This window comes from Eubalaena glacialis, chromosome 7, assembly GCF_028564815.1.
Source record: "Eubalaena glacialis isolate mEubGla1 chromosome 7, mEubGla1.1.hap2.+ XY, whole genome shotgun sequence".
Classification (NCBI taxonomy): Eukaryota; Metazoa; Chordata; class Mammalia; order Artiodactyla; family Balaenidae; genus Eubalaena; species Eubalaena glacialis.
The window spans coordinates 33,116,885-33,137,038 of record NC_083722.1 but is presented as its reverse complement, the minus strand read 5'-3'; the positions used below and the strand labels follow the sequence as shown (position 1 = coordinate 33,137,038).

The window sequence follows — 20,154 nt, the reverse complement described above, 5'->3', positions numbered from 1 at the left end:
GACTGGTTGTGACCTACCTCTGGAAAGAGGTGTGACCTTGATCAAAGTAGTGTGACCCTGAGCAAAGTCCCTTAAAGAGGGATAACAGTTGAGTGCCCTCTTCTAACAGCTGAGGGAGTAAGTCATTCATTCCTGCAGGGGCTTCTGGGCTACACCTTATTATGTCCACCGCAGATACTTTTATGTTTCTACTCTTACGTTTGTTTATGTGTGCATATGCCTCGGTGATACCAGTAAACTTCTTGAGAGTAGGAACTGTGTTTTAATTTTCAAAGCACTTATTTAGCCAGTGCTTTTCATATTGTATGATTGGAAGGAGGTTTGAGAGACCACTGGTAAGTTTGCCTTTTCTCTATAATGAAAGTCTTCACAGTGTGGCTCTCAAGCACCCTAGTTAAGAGACATTGGTCAGCTTCACCTTAAGAAATGATCATTTGTACTAGGCGATTTACAAATTTCATTCCAGGCTGAAGATAAAGTCACCAGTTGTATTTAGTACTTGCCTATAAGTGGATTCTTTTAATGCTTTCACAATTTATATCATAAAAGATTTTCTTTATGCTGTGAAATTTGCACTGTTCCATTATATAAAGCAAATTGAAACTTGAGTAATTTAATGTTAGGGAATTTCTAAGATTATACTAATTTATGTAGAGAATTCCAAGAATTCCCAAAGAAGCCAGCTACCCACTTTATGTTTGTCTTCATTTTTCATCTCCTTTAAATATAAAAAATTCGTACCAGAGCAGAAGACTGTCTGAATTGCCCGTTTTTCCCTACTCTGGTCTGGGCTGCTGTCCCAGATATTTTGCTGCAGCTTTGACTCTGGTATAGTAATTGTGGCTAGTCTCTGCGTGATTGTCTTTAGGCAGATTCTCCTCTACGGCCAGGACATCTTTTTTGTTAGAGATCATTGTGACCCAGCTGCCCTGAAGGTATTAAAGACCTCTCCCTGAAGAATATCCCTTTTACCTCAGGCTCAGGGCATTTTCGGGGAATAGGAGTCTCTCAGTGCCCTGAAAATGTGAAATGTTCAAAAGATTAGATGTACTTAAATACGGGATTCCAGTTTCAGTTAACAATTCAGGGATGTTTCATTAACTTGCTCAGGGTAATGAAAATTAGAGAGTCCTGTATTCTGAATAATCCGGGGTCTTGCATAAATTATTGGTATCTCAAATCAAAGGAATAAACTAGCATTTCATTTGAAGTTTACAGGCCCTTAGTAAGGATTTCACAATTTAAAGTTGTACATTTGTTACAGGAATATTAAATGCTTGGTTTTTCGCTTTGTTTTTTGTTTGTTTTATAATGCAGAAAAATATGATCCATTATTCATGCACCCTGATCTGTCTTGTGGAACACATACTGGTAGCTGTGGGCACATTATGCATGCCCATTGTTGGCAAAGGTAATTTATATTCTTAATATTAGTCAAGAGAAGCTTATCCAAAGGCTCAAAATTAAATTTTTTAATAAAGGAAATTCCATTCTAGAAAAAGGGAGAAAGAACTAAAGATGTTTGAAGAAGAAAACTCCGTATTACTGCCTAATAAATAACAAAATTAATTTGCTTTGTCATTACATTTAAAGGAGTGACTTAGAAACTTCATAGTATATCAAGTGTATTTTTTAATGTGGGGATCTAACAGACTAGATGAAGTAAAGGATTTTCACAGTGGTATAAACCCTAGAAATATGTCTTTCTTTGGGTCCAGGGTGAACAACTCTTGATTCTGAAGATGCTAGCACTTGTCTGGTTAGTTCCTAAGATTGTCATGGCTCCCTGAGCTAAGATGGGATAACTTCAAACTTATTCTACTTTGGTGCTTTCTATGCTTCTGCAAAACCAACAAATCAGTGCTGTTATTCTAGTACTCTGCTCATTGAGTTGTTATGAACTGCCCCTAGTAAGTAGTCACCAGCCCTGGCTGGGGGAGTAACCACAGAGCACTGGGACCAAGAAATATGCTACATTGTGAATGATTGTTTGCAAGGCAGTCTTTTTTTCGATTCTCCTGTTTTAGAACTCTTAACCCATTTTGGTAATTACAACTCAAAATTAAAGTATCACTGTTAAAAATAATTCAGGTCATTTCAAGATTTTAATTTTTAGATTTTTTTGTGGAAACAAATAATTTAAAATGTTGAAGCTTGTGGCTCTCATTTTTAAAAATTACCATTGTTTTTGATGCCTCATTTTTCTAATTGTAAAGGTATTTTGATTCCGTTCAAGCTAAAGAACAGCGAAGGCAACAGAGATTACGCTTACATACAAGCTATGATGTAGAAAATGGAGAATTCCTTTGTCCCCTTTGTGAATGCTTGAGTAATACTGTTATTCCTCTGCTGCTTCCTCCAAGAAATATTTTTAATAGGTAAGTTTTGGCTCATAAAACCTTTATATCAAAGAACTAGTTTCCTTTGACGGTAATGAAATAATAAACCACAGCTGGGTGAGGAGATCACTCTAGGTCAATGCATAATGTTTTCCAGGTACTTTCCAAACTTTTTACTTAGTTATTTCTTCTAGCTGACCTATGAAATATGATTTTGGTTTTTAGAAAGGAACAAGCTAAAATTTAACAGTTTCTTGGTCACCTGTAAGCACTGTAAAGGATATAAAGTTCCCATGTGTTCATGAAAACTGTCTCCTTTATTTCTAAGACCCCACTTTAAATATCTCCCTCATACTTTTTAAGAGATGCTCAGTAAATTGCTAGGGGGAGAAGGGGCAGCTCAAACTGACATTATTGAACATACTAACAATTAAATATAATTTTTTGCAATTTACTGGCCAATTCAAAAATTGGACCAAAAAGTGAAAATCTGTTAGTGTATTTAAAATGCAAAGTTTTTGTCATTTCATAATTTTTAGTGCACTTTTAGTTAATAGGAGTATTAGACATACTCATTTCAGATATGAATTTGGTAGTGTCTCCTCTTCAAACCTGACCTTTGTTACTCAGTTATGGTATCTGTCTTACATTCACAAATACTAATTTGAGTTTTGTGACTGTGAATCATCTGTTTATTTCTGTGCTACTATTTGGGTTTAAATAAAGCAGGGTCAGTTTTTTTCTCTTCAATTTTAGGAGTTAAAACCATGGTGTCTTAGTCTATGCTACCACACAGTGTTCTTAAAATACCATTAGATATGCATGTAAGCTCATGCTTTTTAATCAAAAAAGCATATCATGGTGCTGACTTATACCTGCATTTGAACTGGTAAAGAAATTAGTCATTGTTAGATTAAGAATTCTCTGCATGTAAGGAGAAAACAATCACTTTTGTGGTTCAGGTTTTGCTTTTTTTCCCAGGAGAGTCAGTTACGGCACATTTGTTAAAAGAACACAGGCTGTGGAGTCTGATATAGCTGGGTTTGAATGCCACATCTGTCCCATATATGGCCTTAGTCAAGTAACATAGCTCTAAACCTCAGTTTCCTCATCTGTAAAATGGGGACAATAATATAACCTATTTCATTAAGAAGATTCTGAGGATTAAATATAATACTGTAAAATGCTTACAACATAACTAAGTGCTTGCAACATAATAAGCACTCAATAAATAGTGTCCGTGGTGTGGTGATTGTGATATTTAAGAAATACTAATAAATTCCAGTACCAAAAAAGTGAAATATTTGACAAATAATTCACTGTGGTGCTAATAATTATTAGCATCATATTGACAAATAATGTATTTTCATTTCCATTGGTAAATATCTATTCTGACTTTTTAAAAAGCAACAAATTTTCCCCTAGGTTTTTTTATTGTTTTTTTGTTTTTTTAATATTTGAAGTGTGTCTAAAATATACCTGTGATCATTTAAGGAGTCTTTTTGTATCTTAAACTAAGCAGCAACAGAATACTAAACACTCTCTATAATCTTTTCTAGCAGGTTACATTTTTCAGACCAACCAAATCTGACTCAGTGGATTAGAACAATATCTCAGCAAATAAAAGCATTACAGGTTCTTAGGAAAGAAGAAAATACTCCTAGTAAGTTCTGATAACCTGCTTTCATTTTTCCCTAACGTCTGAGACCATTGGGAAATATAGTTTCAGAATAAATTGTTTTAAAATATTTTAAAAGTGAAACCTCTCACTTTAAAATTTGACTTTCTCTAATTTTCTTTGTCTTAATGAACTAAATTTGAATCTGCTACATTACTCCTTATTCCTTGAAAACACACACGCTCATGTGAAGTTTATGATAAATACTTCTCACTTACTCCCCCATTTTATTGAAGAGCTTCTGGGGGTGGGGGAGATGTAACTGAGTATGGAAGAGCTGGCTTTATTCTCTGTGGGCTGACTCACTATATTGTTGGCATTACCAAGGGCTTCCCAAGTTTGATAGACATGCACTGCACTTCCGACCTTGAGGGAAAGCAGTCTGAGCAGAATTTATACCATTGGTTTATAAGGAAACAAAACAGCATACTCTTCCTTTTCTTACCTTCCCTAGCTACATTCCAGTGGCTTTACTTTCAGGAGAAGCACAGGTGACTGAAGAAGGTACCTAGGTCATCCAGAGCAATAGTGTTTCTCATGCTTTGAATATATATTATACTGGTTTTCATTAATGGGAATTTTTCCCATTGTTTTTAATTTCTTTGACCTAAATTCAGAATGAAATTTATGACTGAAATTTATAGAAATATTGTGGACTAAAGAATAATAGTATAAAATGCTTGTTTCTGTAGATACTACCTTATCAAAGAATTTAGAAAATGTGGATGAATTGCAGCTCCCTGAAGGATTTAGGCCTGATTTTCATCCTAAGTGAGTATATTATTCCTTTTAAATTTGGCCCACTTGAAATGAAAAATTAAGTGAGCAGTTAGTAAGAATATCGTTTGTCAAGTTAGGGAGCAAAATGTTATAGGACACTGATCTTGAATTCTGAGACTTAAGAATATTTACTGCAGGTGTATTGATAAAAACCTAAGAACTACATGGCATGTTTAATTCTCACAAACCTCTCCTAGTCTATGTTCCTGACTCCCTCCTACACCCCTTTATCTGGCTCTCCTTGACAACACCTCATCAGTACATCTAAACCTAAGCTGCTCAGCTCCCCCACCAAAGCCCATGCTTCCTTCTGACTTCTGTTTTCTGTTTATGGCCCCACCAACCTCTTAGTAACTCAGAACCAAAACCAGAGTGTTTTCAGCCCAATTTTACCCATAGCCAGTAAGTTACAAGGTATAACCCAGATTCTAGAGCTAGACTGCTTTTGTTCAGTTCCAGCACCACTGCTTATAAGCTGTGCAACTTTGTGCAAATTGCTTGACCTCTCTGTACCTCACTCAGTTTCCTCATTTGTAAAGGGAAGATAATAATATCTACCTCATATGTGTTATAAAGATAAAGTGACAATACATTTAACATTACCTGGAAGCTGTGCCTGGCAAATACTAAATTACTCAGTAAAAATACTACTGGAGGGCTTAAACAGAAAGAACATCAGTCCTGTGCCTCTCAAATTCCTCCTCCCTATCCCCAATCCTGTCATTTTGTTTCTTCTGCTATGTACTTCCATATTTCTAATTAAAATGCTTAGTCAGCTGTGTCTTGATTTATTATTTTTTTAAACAGTATCTTTCTGTTGACTAGTAATTTAGGATTCAACTTTGACATCTACCCTATTCACTATTCCTCGCCAGTCTACCTATAGAGTTATTTCACAATTTTTGGTTAAATCATTTGTCAGTTTTTATATTATAATTGTTTCTACTGATAAGTTGTGTATTGAATTTCCTTTCTTATACAATTTTGTTTTCCTGTGGTTAATAATTACCTTATTTTTTTTCATATACTTGGTTTTCTATGTATATAATACTTTTTTTTCCCCTAAACGTTGCAATAGACCTGTCAGATGCCTAGCAGTAGTTATCAGTGCTCAGATTTATCAGATGATCTTCCTTCCTGGAGCCCTCCTCCCACAGCCTTTGCCCTCCCACGCCAATCAGGACAGGGCACAGCTGTCACCCTGAGACTTCCCCTAGCCCTGCTCCTCTTGTTTGCCAGATCTTGTATCCTTCTCTCTCTCTTTTTTTTTTGGCCGCACCTGTGGCATGTGGGATTTTAGTTCCCTGACCAGTGATTGAACCCACGCCCCCTGCTTTGGGAGTGCGGAATCTTAACCACTGGACCACTGGGGAAGTCCTCTCCTTCCTTTCTTAATTTACTCCCTCATGTTGCATCTCTCAGCAGATTCCTAAGAAAAGGTGCCTGGGTGTTAAATTTTCCATGTCTGAAAATACATTTATTATTGTATACATATGCTTGATGGATGGTTTGGGTATAGAATTATAGGTTGGAAGTAACTTTACATCTAGATTTTGAAGGCAGTGTTTACTGACTTCTAGCACCCACTGAGAAATTAACACCATTCTGATTCCTGTTCCTTTGTAACTTTATTACTTCTGGAAACTGTTGTTATTGTCTTGTTAATTACCAATGTTCTGAAATTTCTCTGTGATATTCCTTGGTATGTGAGTCTTCATTCATTTCGCCACATTTTCAACAGGCTCTTTGAAGATTCATACCCTTCAGGTTGGGGAATGTTTTATTTTGTTCCTTAGATAATTTTCTCCTCTTGGTTTTTCCATTCTTTGAGGTAGTCCTACTGTTAGTTCATTCTTGGCCCTCTTGAACTGATCCCCTTATTTATTTATTTATTTATTTATTTATTTATTTATTTATTTATTTATTTATTTATTTATTTATTTATGTAGGTATGTATGTGTGGCTGCATTGGGTCTTCACTGCTGCACACGGGCTTTCTCTAGTTGCGGCGAGCAGGGGCTATTCTTCGTTGCGGTGTGCGGACTTCTCATTGTGGTGATTTCTCTTGTTCCAGAGCACAGGCTTTAAGCCCATGGGCTTCAGTAGTTGTGGCACGCAGGCTTAGTAGTTGTGGCTCGTGGGCTCTAGAGCGCAGGCTCAGTATTTGTGGCGCACAGGCTTAGTTGCTCCACGGCATGTGGGATCTTCCCGGACCAGGGATTGAACCCGTGTCCCCTGCATTGGCAGGCAGATTCTTAACCACTGCGCCACCAGGGAAGTCCCCTAATTTTTTTATAAATTGGTTGTTTGCTACCCTGTCTCTGTTTTCCCTGAGTTCCTTTTTTCTGCTTATTTTGGTGTTTATGTCTTTGATATTTGATTCTTTTCTTAAGTGTTTATTGGTCCTTGGGTGACTTCAAGAACAAGGCACTAAGAAGCTCACTGGATACCTGGTGGGCAGGTTGGAGCTTGCTGACCTATGAGCCTCACAATGAGGTGATCAGGCCCCGCCAGTCTTTCACTTGGGACCCCCAAATGTCAATGTGTAAAAATGACTTTTCCTGAGAATTCTTCACTGGAGAAACTAAAATCTATGGCAGTGGGTACACGTTGCTGATGTTCTTGAGATGGGGAAGAGGTCCAGGATCCAATAGTTCAGTGTGTAGACCTTCACCCTAATACCTTGTTTTCAGGCCTGTGCCTCACTGCTGCCAACCCAAGTAGAGCATAACCCCTCTCAGGCAGGGACCGTTTGCATGTCTTTCATTCCCCCTTTTCATACCACTATCTTTAGGTAGTTTCAGTGGTTCAATTCCAACATAGAAAATAGCTGTTAAGAAACTGAGCCCTTTGATTGATGTGAGCACGTTGTTTTGAGCTAATCCTGTACATGTTCACTTCAGGAATCCTTATTCTGAAAGCATAAAAGAAATGCTAACAACATTTGGAACTGCTACTTATAAGGTGGGACTAAAGGTTCATCCCAATGAAGAGGATCCCCGTGTCCCCATAATGTGCTGGGGTAGTTGTGCGTACACCATCCAAAGCATAGGTAAGAGATTCAGAGTTGTGTCTTTAAATCTCAAGCATACATTGACATGAGTTGTGTGTAGAATCCTGTATTTAAACAGAGATGTTTAAAGTGGGCAACAATATCAAATAATATAAAGACTTTGAAGCAGGAAATGTAGTGTGCTGACAAAATATTAGATTGACAGCTTATAAATTAACCACAGCAACAGAGAACTCATTTTAGTGGTGGTTATAGCTTCTTGTCAGTTAAGGGAATGTTTCCTCATTTTTACTTCTTACTCAAAGTTAATTCTTGTGAAATGACTTAAAGATTTTAAAACCTGACAATATTGTGCTTTCGGGAGAAAGAATCTTTTTTTACTTTTTTTTAAACTTGTAATAAAATGTACAAAACATAAAATTTACCATTTTTAATCCTCAGAAAGAATTTTAAGTGATGAAGATAAACCGTTGTTCAGTCCTTTGCCTTGCAGACTGGTAAGTTATCAGTTTACTCAATTCATGGAATGGTGGAGTAGAAATTAGATTGTTCTGCTTTTTTTAATCCAAAAAACCTGAAATGGTTATTTAAGCATAGGTTCACTCCTTTTGAGGTAAAACCCATTTTCTGTAACAATACTGAAGGCGTAATGTTTATAATTTAATTTTTCATTATTTTTCTTTTAAATAGACTTCATCTCTTTTGGTTAAACATGTGAAAAGATGGGGGGATGGGGAACTAAAAACAAAGTGCTTGTTCTTGAATTTTTAGTGCCGTAGTTGGAAATAGAGATCAAAACATACCCTCTACCACATTTGACTACCCATTTTAAGCAACGTGTAAATACGTACAAATTAATGTCAAAACAGTACATTTAATCCCTAGAAAAGTGAAGGAATATACAATTAAAGCTTGCTAATTTTTACAAGGTAGCTAGTGTCAGCTTCTTCTACTACTTAACCATTCAAACTTATAAAAGTGCATGTAATTTTATTCACGTAGAATCACCTGGGGAGCTTTTGAAAGTGCCTAGGCCCTACTATGGGTCAGTTAAATCAGAGTCTCTGGAGATAGGCCCCAGGCATTAATATTTTTTTAAAAGCTTCCCCCCACCCCGAAGCCAGGATTGAGAACCACTGATGTAAGAGCCCTAATAACTCTTTGGAGTTTTTTAAAAATACAGATACCTGGTCACTTTGACTTATTAAATTGGAATATGTAGGAGTAGACCCTGGTATTAAAACTGCCCTGAATTGTATCTTTGTGGTAAATCAGCAGAATAGCATTTCCCTGTATTCTTAACTGTGATATATGATGGATTGGGATATGACTATCAATGTTGACTGACATTCTTTTGCTACAGTAAATAAGAGTTGGTAAGTATGCTGATATTGAAAAGGCAATCACAAATGTATAGAATAGAGTTTATTTTGTCTGGTTTTTAAGGCAGTTCTTACACATTTTCTTGATTCTGTGTACTTCACTCTGCCTCTTTGGTACACTGTTGGCTCTTCATCTATTTTTCTGCTAATATGATTTTGTGTAATCTGTTTATATTGATTGTTAAAGCAACCTTGCATTCCTGAAATAATCCCAACTTGGTCATGTAGAGTATCCTTTTTGTATATGATTATATTTGATTTGCTAATATTTTATCTAAGTTTTTTTCTACGTTCATAAGAGAAATTTAATTTTTTAAAGTATATAGCCATTAGGGACGAACTCATTCTATTTTTTGACTTCCGCTTTTCAAATTTACGTACCTCTCCACTGACCTTTCCCTCCTATATCAGAGGATAAGGGACCTCCGGGAAAAGTAGCTTATCTTTCCATCTATTGTTTGGAATCCATCCCCTCTCCATCAGTTATCCCTTCTTCTACCTCTTTCACTCCTGGCACTTGCCCTGTTCACAAGTGTGCTCCATTATTCCTCCTCTTACTCTTGCCCTCAATATTATCTTCTATCACCCTAGCTTTTTCATTCCTTTTTATGACCAAGCAAGCCATTTTAAAGCATATTTCACTTATTTCACCATGCAATGAAAAATGTTTAAATACAGATAAATAGCACCTACAGTTTTTAATTTCACTTCACATCCTAAGAGAAATTTTATACACAGCGAAACGTCTTTAAACAATAATGTATACTCTGGCTCCAATTTCTTGCTAACTCTTCACTTTTCAACTCCCTGCAGTTTGGCTTCACCACCACCACCCCTCGCCAACACTTTCTCACTTTTCGGAAACACCTCTTGCCAAGTTCACCAAATGATCTCATTATCATTGTGAGTGGGCATTTTTCAGCCCTTATTTGACATTCTATTTACTTAATTCTGATAACTACTTCTTTCTGAAACTCATTTTCTCTCTTGATTTCTGTGACATTCCTGGTTTTCTCCCTACCTTTCTGGCGGCTCCTTCTCTGTCTGCTTTCCCTCCTTTGTGCTGTAAATGTTATTTTAAACCCCCAGAGTTTGGCCCATGACTCAATCATCTGATACTCTTCCCTGGTCAGCCCCATCTATGTCTCTGATTCCAGTTATATCCAAATGATTCCCACCTGTTTATCTCTAAACCAGATCTATTATCTCTCAGTGCCTGTTTCATTTTTTCACCTGGATCTCCTAAAGATACCTCAAACTGAACAATCCAAATTAATTTTTCTTCCTATATTTAGAGTCTTAGTTAATATCACCACTGTCCATCCAGGTGACCAAGCCAGAAACTTGCAAGTCCTTTTGGATGCATCATTTGGTCTGGATGTTCGTATCCAATTGATCAGCAGAGTTAGTTGAATTTCTCTCCTGCATATTTGTCCTAGTTCTTCCATTCCTACTTCTGCTGATTTGGTTCAGCCCCTATATCTTTTCTTGCCTAGATTATTGTAACTGTCTCTACCCTGAATCTCACTCTCTCCTAATATATTATCAGAGAGGTTCTCTAAAAAGTAACCCTGATCATCTCTCTTAAATGTTACTTCTCCATTATCACTCACCTCCTGCCAATCCCCACATCCATGGGCCAGGATTGCAGAATCATTACTGGTCCCCAAATGCTAGTCCCAGTCTTTTGCCTCTGCTCGAGTGCCCTAAGCAGATGACTCCTCTTTAAGAAGTTCTTCAAGCTTTGCCTTCACTGGGAAATTTCTGAGCCATGAAGTGGGGTATACCTCATCTGTGATGCTGCCTCCTTTAGCTGTCCCCTCCCCCCCTTTTCTTTTCCTTCCCACCCTCAAGGCTGTGAGCTCCTTGAGAGCAGGGGGTGGGGGAGTGAGTTTTCATTTTGAGATCTTCAAAACCAAGACTAGCGTATGGTAGGTCCTCAATATCTATTGAACCAAACAACATTACAAAAAATTTAGAAAATAGAGAATTAAGCAGGAAGAAAAAACTTCAGTCAATCACCCATCTGTCTTTTTCATTAACATGTTTATACTTTATTATAATAGATATTTACATGTAGTTTTGTTTCTACTCTGTTCTTCACTTTACATTAAGAGTTTTCTCATTGTTCCTACATAGTCTCCATAACAGTTTTTGATGTTTACAGACACCCTGATTTGTACAACCATCTTCTTGCACGTAGTTTCCCCAGTATTTGAAGTGTTTCCCACATTTTAGAGTATTTATTTAGACTAAATATAAAGAAATACTGCATCACATTCCTGGGAGTCTCTTTTGTTTGCTGTCTGTCTTGAGGCATGTGTCCTTCTTAACTTTTCCACAGAGAACTAACAGCATGGTAACAGGAGATAGCCTTGTTTTATTCAGCATACAATTAGATATTTTCCGTTCCATGCATTCCATGTTAGAGACATGCCATTAAAGATGTCATAGATTCAGTTCCATACCATCTAGAGATTTCATTGTACATCCAGCTTTACTTCAGCTAACTGTGCTTTGAACTAACATTCCTGAAAGAGGAGAACTACTTCACATGCTGGCTTCTTTGTTAATTTTGTCGTCTCTTTATTTCAGGATGACTGTCTTAGGTCACTAACAAGATTTGCTGCAGCACATTGGACAGTGGCATCACTTTCAGTGGTACAAGGACACTTTTGTAAACTTTTTGCATGTGAGTATTAATACATGTACCATATATGTTATGATAATTTCTCATCTTCTGTAGTTTTGTTTTTAGTGGTGAAACTTCCCTCCATTTTGAAAGAAATATTTTGGTAATACTGTTTGTCTTATATACAAGTTCTAGCTCATGAATTCATATATAGCTTGCAAAAAATAAATTTAAACTAGATTATATGCATTTTTAAAATAATTTAATACTTACATTGACATATAATATGTGCTCATGTATTTTTCTTTAAACATTAGCATTGGTGCCTGGTGACAACCACGGAGACCTTCCATGCATATTAGATATCGACATGTTTCATTTATTGGTGGGTATCTTGTAATTTGTGTTTGAAATTTTTATCATATTATATAGCTTTATCTTAGACTTGATGAGTAATGCAGAGGCAGACAAGAGGAATTATCACCTATTATTCTTACTACTTCTGAGTATAATTCTTTTCTGAAGATCCTCAAAAAGAAAATGTTAAGGAATCCAGTTGAGAGACTTGACCTGGGTGTCTAATCCAATCTGTCTTCTTTTTGCCTTGTGGCTGAGGTCAGTAATGTAACCTCTCTATGCTTTTCACTATAGAGAAGTAAAAAACACTAGTAATGTAAGGGCTGCTGCCAACCCATACGGTGCTTTGGGGCAGATACAGCCCTCTGGTAACACTACTTAGCAACAGTCTCTTTGTGTGATTTAGGGAAAGTCATGTCTTCTGAGCAGGTGCGGGTGGTGCCAGGTCAGCACTGGCCAGGCGGTGGGTGGCTGAAGTTCAGCCCCACCTCAACCAGGTCCCCTTACTCAGGACACTGACTGTACCACCACGCACAGCAGCCCCAAGTGCTGCCCCCTTAATCTCTTTGGGCATCATATTCTGTGCCTGTAAGTTGGTTAATACCTACCTGATATAACTGTGTCAAAACTCAATGGGATAATCAATGTAAAGAGCTTAGAGCAATGTGTCCCTAGTAAATGTTAGCCATTGTTATTGTTCCCATTGCTCCTCTGAAAACCACCACCACTGACACCACCATACAGGCAGCAGGAGGCTAACAAGAGAGCTAGCATTTATTGTATACCTGACTGCTTTCACATTCATCTTCATTTAGTCCTTACATCCTTATTACTGAGGTATTAAAAACACGTATATTATCGCCAGCTTACCAACAGGGAAACTGAGACTCAAAGGAATTGTCTAAAAGGTTCATAAGAGGATCTTGGATTCATACCTAGATCTTTGTGGGTCCAAAACTCATGCTTTTTCCATTGCTCACTACCTAGAAAGATTTCAAGTTTTATTTTTGTTATTATTAACAATAAACTATATATAGGGGAATCACTGGATAAACGAAATAATAATGCCCATCAAGTGAAATAATAACGCTCTAATTTAGTCAATCCTAGTGGAATTTCTAACGTGTGTACCCTTTAAGAACAGAGATTTCCTAAGGGGAGGGACTGAGCTCACAAAGAGATCACATTAAGAAAATGGAAACGTGTTCAGCTGTGAAAGGAAAGGTGCTCTGTCTGACCTTCTGTATTTGGTATCCAGGTGGGCTTGGTGCTCGCCTTCCCGGCATTGCAGTGTCAAGATTTTTCAGGGATCAGCCTTGGCACTGGGGACCTTCACATTTTCCATCTGGTTACTATGGCACACATCATACAGATCTTACTTACCTCATGTACAGGTAACTCCTTTTTGTCAGATTCTTGAAGGAAGTACTGGAGTTTTTTCAGTTTAAAAAAAAAGTACTAAAGGAAAAGGTGCTTGGATGAGAGTAATATATAAACTATAATTAGGCTACTTGTAGTAGTAATTAGTAAAATAAACAGTAAAATCCTGTTTATCCTCATGTGAAAATTTTTGAAACAATTTCCCTTCTGTTAAAAACCTTAGTGATGTGAATGTTTTTACTTATTTTTTTATTTCATAAGTTTAGTAATATTTGAGTACCACAGGCTGTATATTTAGCAGATTTTACTCACCGCTTGCTGCCTGGCACCCTGAGGCACTTTGGCTTCTTCTCCCTAAGGGGCTCCTTGTTAGGATGGAGATCAATACTGTGTTCCGACCTGAGGGATTAAAGTTCTGTGTGTTTTGTGGGAGTGTTTTCATATTACATGTGAGTGTATGAATATATTTGAGTGCTTAAATGGTGTGGTCATCAATCCACTTAGTAGGCAAATACAGAGTACTAATATTGCCTTATCTTTCAGAAGAGAATGGCATGGATCAAGAAAATGCTTCTGGGGAAGAAGAATTAGCAGTTCTTGCTTTGTATAAAACACTTCACCAGTATACAGGAAGGTGAGGTCGTAATCTTTACATGATAGGCAGTTCCCAAATATTAGGAGGTGGTAGTATGAAAAACGAATTCATTTGTTAAATAAGGGAAATTGCTGTCTGTTGACATGTTTAAAATAAGAGATGGGGGAGTGACCTGCAGGACTTCTCAACTTTTAATGTACTAACATGATTGGAAATCTCTGAGAGAGGAGTAATATACAGCACTTCCCACACATTTTTAAGGTATATCCAGGGCTGGCAGGAGTGCAGTGACATTCTTAGAACCTCATGTTATTGGAGTCATTGTGATTTGGTTACGACAGTTTCACTTGGCTTTCCTTTTTTTTTTTTTTTATTTTTGGCTGTGTTGGGTCTTCGTTGCTGCGTGCGGACTTTCTTTAATTGCGGCGAGCGGGGCCTGCTCTTCCTTGTGGTGCACGGGCTTCTCATTGCAGTGGCTTCTTTTGTTGTGGTGCACTGGCTCTAGTCACACGGGCTTCAGTAGTTGCAGCACACAGGCTTCAGTAGTTGCGGCACGTGGGCTCAGTAGTTGCAGCGCACGGGTTCTAGGGCATGTGGGCTTCAGTAGTTGTGGCGTGCCAGCTCAGTAGTTGTGGCTTGCGGGCTCTAGAGCACAGGCTCAGTAGCTGTGGCGCATGGGCCTAGTTGCTCCGGGGCATGTGGGATCTTCCCAGACCAGGGCTTGAACCCGTGTCCCCTGCATTGGGAGGCAGATTCTTAACCACTGAGCCACCAGATAAGTTCCTTCACTTGGCTTTCTAACAGTATATGTCAAGAACCATACTGTTTGTTCTTTGACTAAGTTATCCCATTTCTGAGAATCCACACTAGCAGAATAATCCAACATATAGAAAAACCTATAGACATAAAGATGTACACTGATATTATTTATATTAGCAAAGAATTTAAAGCAATCTAAGAGTTTGCTTACAGGGAAGTAATTTAGTGTAGGTTATGATTGATGTTATCCAGAATATTAAAATTCCAGTAAAATTATGGTTTATGATCTGAAAATCATGTTAATTTTAAATTTTATATGTTACAAGTACAACTGTGTAAGACAGATTAGTATGAAAATAGTTTGCCAAAGTAATACCTGCTGATATAAGGTTATAGAATAATGGATAGTTTTTTTATTTTCCAAATTTTCTCTTTATATAGCTATATAACTTTTATAAATTTTAATAACAGCATTGGAGGGTATATCACCAATTATACCTGACGTCCTGTAATAGTTAGGGCTACCCATACCTTTTAAGCCAACGTGCTATCAATTCCAAATAGTAGTTGTCTGTTTTCACACCGTGCTATAACTAGAATGACCATTTTTTAATTACATTTCCCAGTTATCATTTTTCTCTTTCACAGCGCCTTGAAAGAAATGCACTCTGGTTGGCATCTGTTGAGGAATGTCAGAGCTGGAATCATGCCTTTCCTTAGGTGTTCTGCTTTGTTTTTCCATTACTTAAATGGAGTTCCTTCCCCACCTGAAATTCAAGGTAATTTCTAATTTCTTTCAAAATGTAGGAAATGTATGTAGCCTTTCACTCTAGCAAGTTAAGAATTAAAGTGCGTTGCAAAAATGAAAACTTATTAAAAGTTTAGGTCATAGCTAATTGACTATGGTGATGTACAGATTATAGAATTAGATGCATATTTATGTAAATATCTGATTTTATTTGGATGTCAGTAAATGTACTGATTTTGTACATGTACAAAAATGTACTTGTTTTGCTTTCAGATGTTAAAATTGTTCAACTGTATGTTATTCATAAACTGGGTTGTTCAGATTTTAAAAAGTGAAAAGTGACAAATTCAGGTGTGGTTTTTTGTTGCTTTTTTTTTTTTTAACTTTTGATTTTATATTGGAATATAGCCGATTAACAATGTTGTGATAGTTTCAGGTGCACAACAAAGCAACTCAGCCATACATATACATATATCCAAACTCCCCTCCCATCTAGGCTGCCACATAACATTGAGCAGGGTTCCCTGTGCTATACAGTAGGTCCTTGTTGGTTATCCATTTTAATTATGGCAGTGTGTACATGTCGATCCCAAACTCCCTGACTGTCCCTTCCCTCCACCCTTCCCCCCGGTAACCGTAAGTTTGTTCTCTAAGTCTATGAGCCTCTTTCCGTTTTGTAAATAAGTTCCTTTGTATCATTTCTTTTTAGATTCCACATATAAGGGATATCATATGATATTTCTCTTTCTCTGACTGACTTCACTCAGTATGGCAATCTCTAGGTCCATCCATGTTGCTACAAATGTCATTATTTCATTCTATTTAATGGCTGAGCAATATTCCATTGTATATATGTACTACATTTGCTTTATCCAATCCTCTTGTCGATGGACATTTAGGTTGCTTCCATGTCTTGGCTATCGTAAACAGTGCTGCAATGAACATTGGGGTGTGTGTATCCTTTCGGACCATGTTTTTCTCTGGATATATGCCCAGGAGTGGGATTGCAGGGTCAAATGATAGCTCTATTTTTAGTTTTTTTTTTTTTTTTTTTTTTTTTTTTTTTTTAAACATCTTTATTGAAGTATAATTGCTTTACAATGGTGTGCTAGCTTCTGCTTTACAACAAAGTGAATCAGTTACACATATACATATGTTGCCATATCTCTTCCCTCTTGCATCTCCCTCCCTCCCACCCTCCCTATCCCACCCCTCTAGGTGGTCACAAAGCACCGAGCTGATCTCCCTGTGCTATGCGGCTGCTTCCCACTAGTTATCTATTTTACATTTGGTAGTGTATATATGTCCATGACACTCTCTCACCCTGTCACATCTCACCCCTCCCCCTCCCCATATCCTCAAGTCCATTCTCTAGTAGGTCTGTGTCTTTATTCCCATCTTGCCACTAGGTTCTTCATGACCTCTTTTTTTTTTTTTTTTTTTTCCCTTAGATTCCATATATATGTGTTAGCATACTGTATTTGTTTTTCTCTTTCTGACTTACTTCACTCTGTATGACAGACTCTAACTCCATCCACCTCATTACAAACACCTCCATTTCATTTCTTTTTATGGCTGAGTAATATTCCATTGTATATATGTGCCACATCTTCTTTATCCATTCATTCGATGATGGACACCTAGGTTGCTTCCATGTCCTGGCTATTGTAAACAGAGCTGCAATGAATATTTTGGTACATGACTCTTTCTGAATTATGGTTTTCTCAGGGTATATGCCCAGTAGTGGGATTGCTGGGTCATATGGTAGTTCTATTTTTAGTTTTTTAAGGAACCTCCATACTGTTCTCCATAGTGGCTGTATCAATTTACATTCCCACCAACAGTGCAAGAGTGTTCCCTTTTCTCCACACCCTCTCCAGCATTTATTGTTTCTAGATTTTTTGATGATGGCCATTCTGACCGGTGTGAGATGATACCTCATTGTAGTTTTGATTTGCATTTCTCTAATGATTAATGATGTTGAGCATTCTTTCATGTGTCTGTTGGCAATCTGTATCTCTTCTTTGGAGAAATGTCTATTTAGGTCTTCTGCCCATTTTTGGATTGGGTTGTTTGTTTTTTTGTTATTGAGCTGCATGAGCTGCTTGTAAATCTTGGAGATTAATCCTTTGTCTGTTGCTTCATTTGCAAATATTTTCTCCCATTCTGAGGGTTGTCTTTTGGTCTTGTTTATGGTTTCCTTTGCTGTGCAAAAGCTTTTAAGTTTCATTAGGTCCCATTTGTTTATTTGTGTTTTTATTTCCATTTCTCTAGGACCTGGGTCAAAAAGGATCTTGCTATGACTTATGTCATACAGTGTTCTGCCTATGTTTTCCTCTAAGAGTTTGATAGTGTCTGGCCTTACACTTAGGTCTTTAATCCATTTTGAGTTTATTTTTGTGTATGGTGTTAGGGAGTGTTCTAATTTCATACTTTTACATGTACCTGTCCAATTTTCCCAGCACCACTTATTGAAGAGGCTGTCTTTTCTCCACTGTATATGCTTGCCTCCTTTATCAAAGATAAGGTGACCATATGTGCGTGGGCTTATCTCTGGGCTTTCTATCCTGTTCCATTGATCTATATTTCTGTTTTTGTGCCAGTACCAAACTGTCTTGATTACTGTAGCTTTGTAATATAGTCTGAAGTCAGGGAGCCTGATTCCTCCAGCTCCATTTTTCGTTCTCAAGATTGCTTTGGCTATTCGGGGTCTTTTGTGTTTCCATACAAATTGTGAAATTTTTTGTTCTAGTTCTGTGAAAAATGCCAGTGGTAGTTTGATAGGGATTGCATTGAATCTGTAGATTGCTTTGGGTAGCAGAGTCATTTTCACAATGTTTATTCTTCCAATCCAAGAACATGGTATATCTCTCCATCTATTTGTATCCTCTTTAATTTCTTTCATCAGTGTCCTATAATTTTCTGCATACAGGTCTTTTGTCTCCTTAGGTAGGTTTATTCCTAGGTATTTTATTCTTTTTGTTGCAATGGTAAACGGGAGTGTTTTCTTAATTTCACTTTCAGATTTTTCATCATTAGTATACAGGAATGCAAGAGATTTCTGTGCATTAATTTTGTATCCTGCTACTTTACCAAATTCATTGATTAGCTCTAGTAGTTTTCTGGTAGCATCTTTTGGATTCTCTATGTATAGTATCATGTCATCTGCAAACAGTGACAGCTTTACTTCTTCTTTTCCGATTTGTATTCCTTTTATTTCTTTTTCGTCTCTGATTGCTGTGGCTAACACTTCCAAAACTATGTTGAATAATAGTGGTGAGAGTGGGCAACCTTGTCTTGTTCCTGATCTTAGTGGAAATGGTTTCAGTTTTTCACCATTGAGGACAATGTTGGCTGTGGGTTTGTCATATACGGCCTTTATTATGTTGAGGAAAGTTCCCTCTATGCCTACTTTCTGCAGGACTTTTATCATAAATGGGTGTTGAATTTTGTCGAAAGCTTTCTCTGCATCTATTGAGATGATCATATGGTTTTTCTCCTTCAATTTGTTAATATGATGTATCACGTTGATTGATTTGCGTATATTGAAGAATCCTTGCATTCCTGGAATAAACCCCACTTGATCATGGTGTATGATCCTTTTAATGTGCTGTTGGATTCTGTTTGCTAGTATTTTGTTGAGGATTTTTGCATCTATGTTCATCAGTGATATTGGCCTGTAGTTTTCTTTCTTTGTGACATCTTTGCCTGGTTTTGGTATCAGGGTGATGGTGGCCTCGTAGAATGAGTTGGGGAGTGTTCCTCCCTCTGCAATATTTTGGAAGAGTTTGAGAAGGATAGGTGTTAGCTCTTCTCTAAATGTTTGATAGAATTCGCCTGTGAAGCCATCTGGTCCTGGGCTTTTGTGTGTTGGAAGATTTTTAATCACAGTTTCAATTTCAGTGCTTGTGATTGGTCTGTTCATATTTTCTATTTCTTCCTGGTTCAGTCTCAGCAGGTTGTGCATTTCTAAGAATCTGTCCATTTCTTCCAGGTTGTCCATTTTATTAGCATAGAGTTGCTTGTAGTAATCTCTTATGATCGTTTGTATTTCTGCAGTGTCAGTGGTTACTTCTCCTTTTTCATTTCTAATTCTATTAATTTGAGTCTTCTCCTTTTTTCTCTTGATGAGTCTGGCTAATGGTTTATCAATTTTGTTTATCTTCTCAAAGAACCAGCTTTTAGTTTCATTGATTTTTGCTATTGTTTCCTTCATTTCTTTTTCATTTATTTCTGATCTGATCTTTATGATTTCTTTCCTTCTGCTAGCTTTGGGGTTTTTTTGTTCTTCTTTCTCTAATTGCTTTAGGTGCAAGGTTAGGTTGTTTATTCGAGATGTTTCCTGTTTCTTGATGTAGGCTTGTATTGCTATAAACTTCCCTCTTAGAACTGCTTTTGCTGCATCCCATAGGTTTTGGATCGTCGTGTCTCCATTGTCATTTGTTTCTAGGTATTTTTTGATTTCCCCTTTGATTTCTTCAGTGATCACTT

The 20,154-nt window shown here is 37.2% G+C and overlaps 1 protein-coding gene across 4 annotated transcripts in view; it reads left to right on the top strand.

Annotated features, from left to right (window-relative positions):
• Positions 1-20,154, top strand: part of UBR2 (ubiquitin protein ligase E3 component n-recognin 2) — a 123,741-nt gene that overhangs the window by 82,998 nt on the left and 20,589 nt on the right. For all 4 annotated transcript variants that reach the window (XM_061196210.1, XM_061196208.1, XM_061196209.1 and 1 more), the window contains 11 exons: positions 1,318-1,411; positions 2,217-2,378; positions 3,899-4,002; positions 4,710-4,788; positions 7,701-7,849; positions 8,252-8,307; positions 11,788-11,884; positions 12,142-12,209; positions 13,440-13,575; positions 14,105-14,195; positions 15,564-15,694. In XM_061196210.1, coding sequence (XP_061052193.1) covers positions 1,318-1,411; positions 2,217-2,378; positions 3,899-4,002; positions 4,710-4,788; positions 7,701-7,849; positions 8,252-8,307; positions 11,788-11,884; positions 12,142-12,209; positions 13,440-13,575; positions 14,105-14,195; positions 15,564-15,694 — 1,167 coding nt within the window. The remainder of the gene's footprint in view (positions 1-1,317; positions 1,412-2,216; positions 2,379-3,898; positions 4,003-4,709; positions 4,789-7,700; positions 7,850-8,251; positions 8,308-11,787; positions 11,885-12,141; positions 12,210-13,439; positions 13,576-14,104; positions 14,196-15,563; positions 15,695-20,154) is intronic.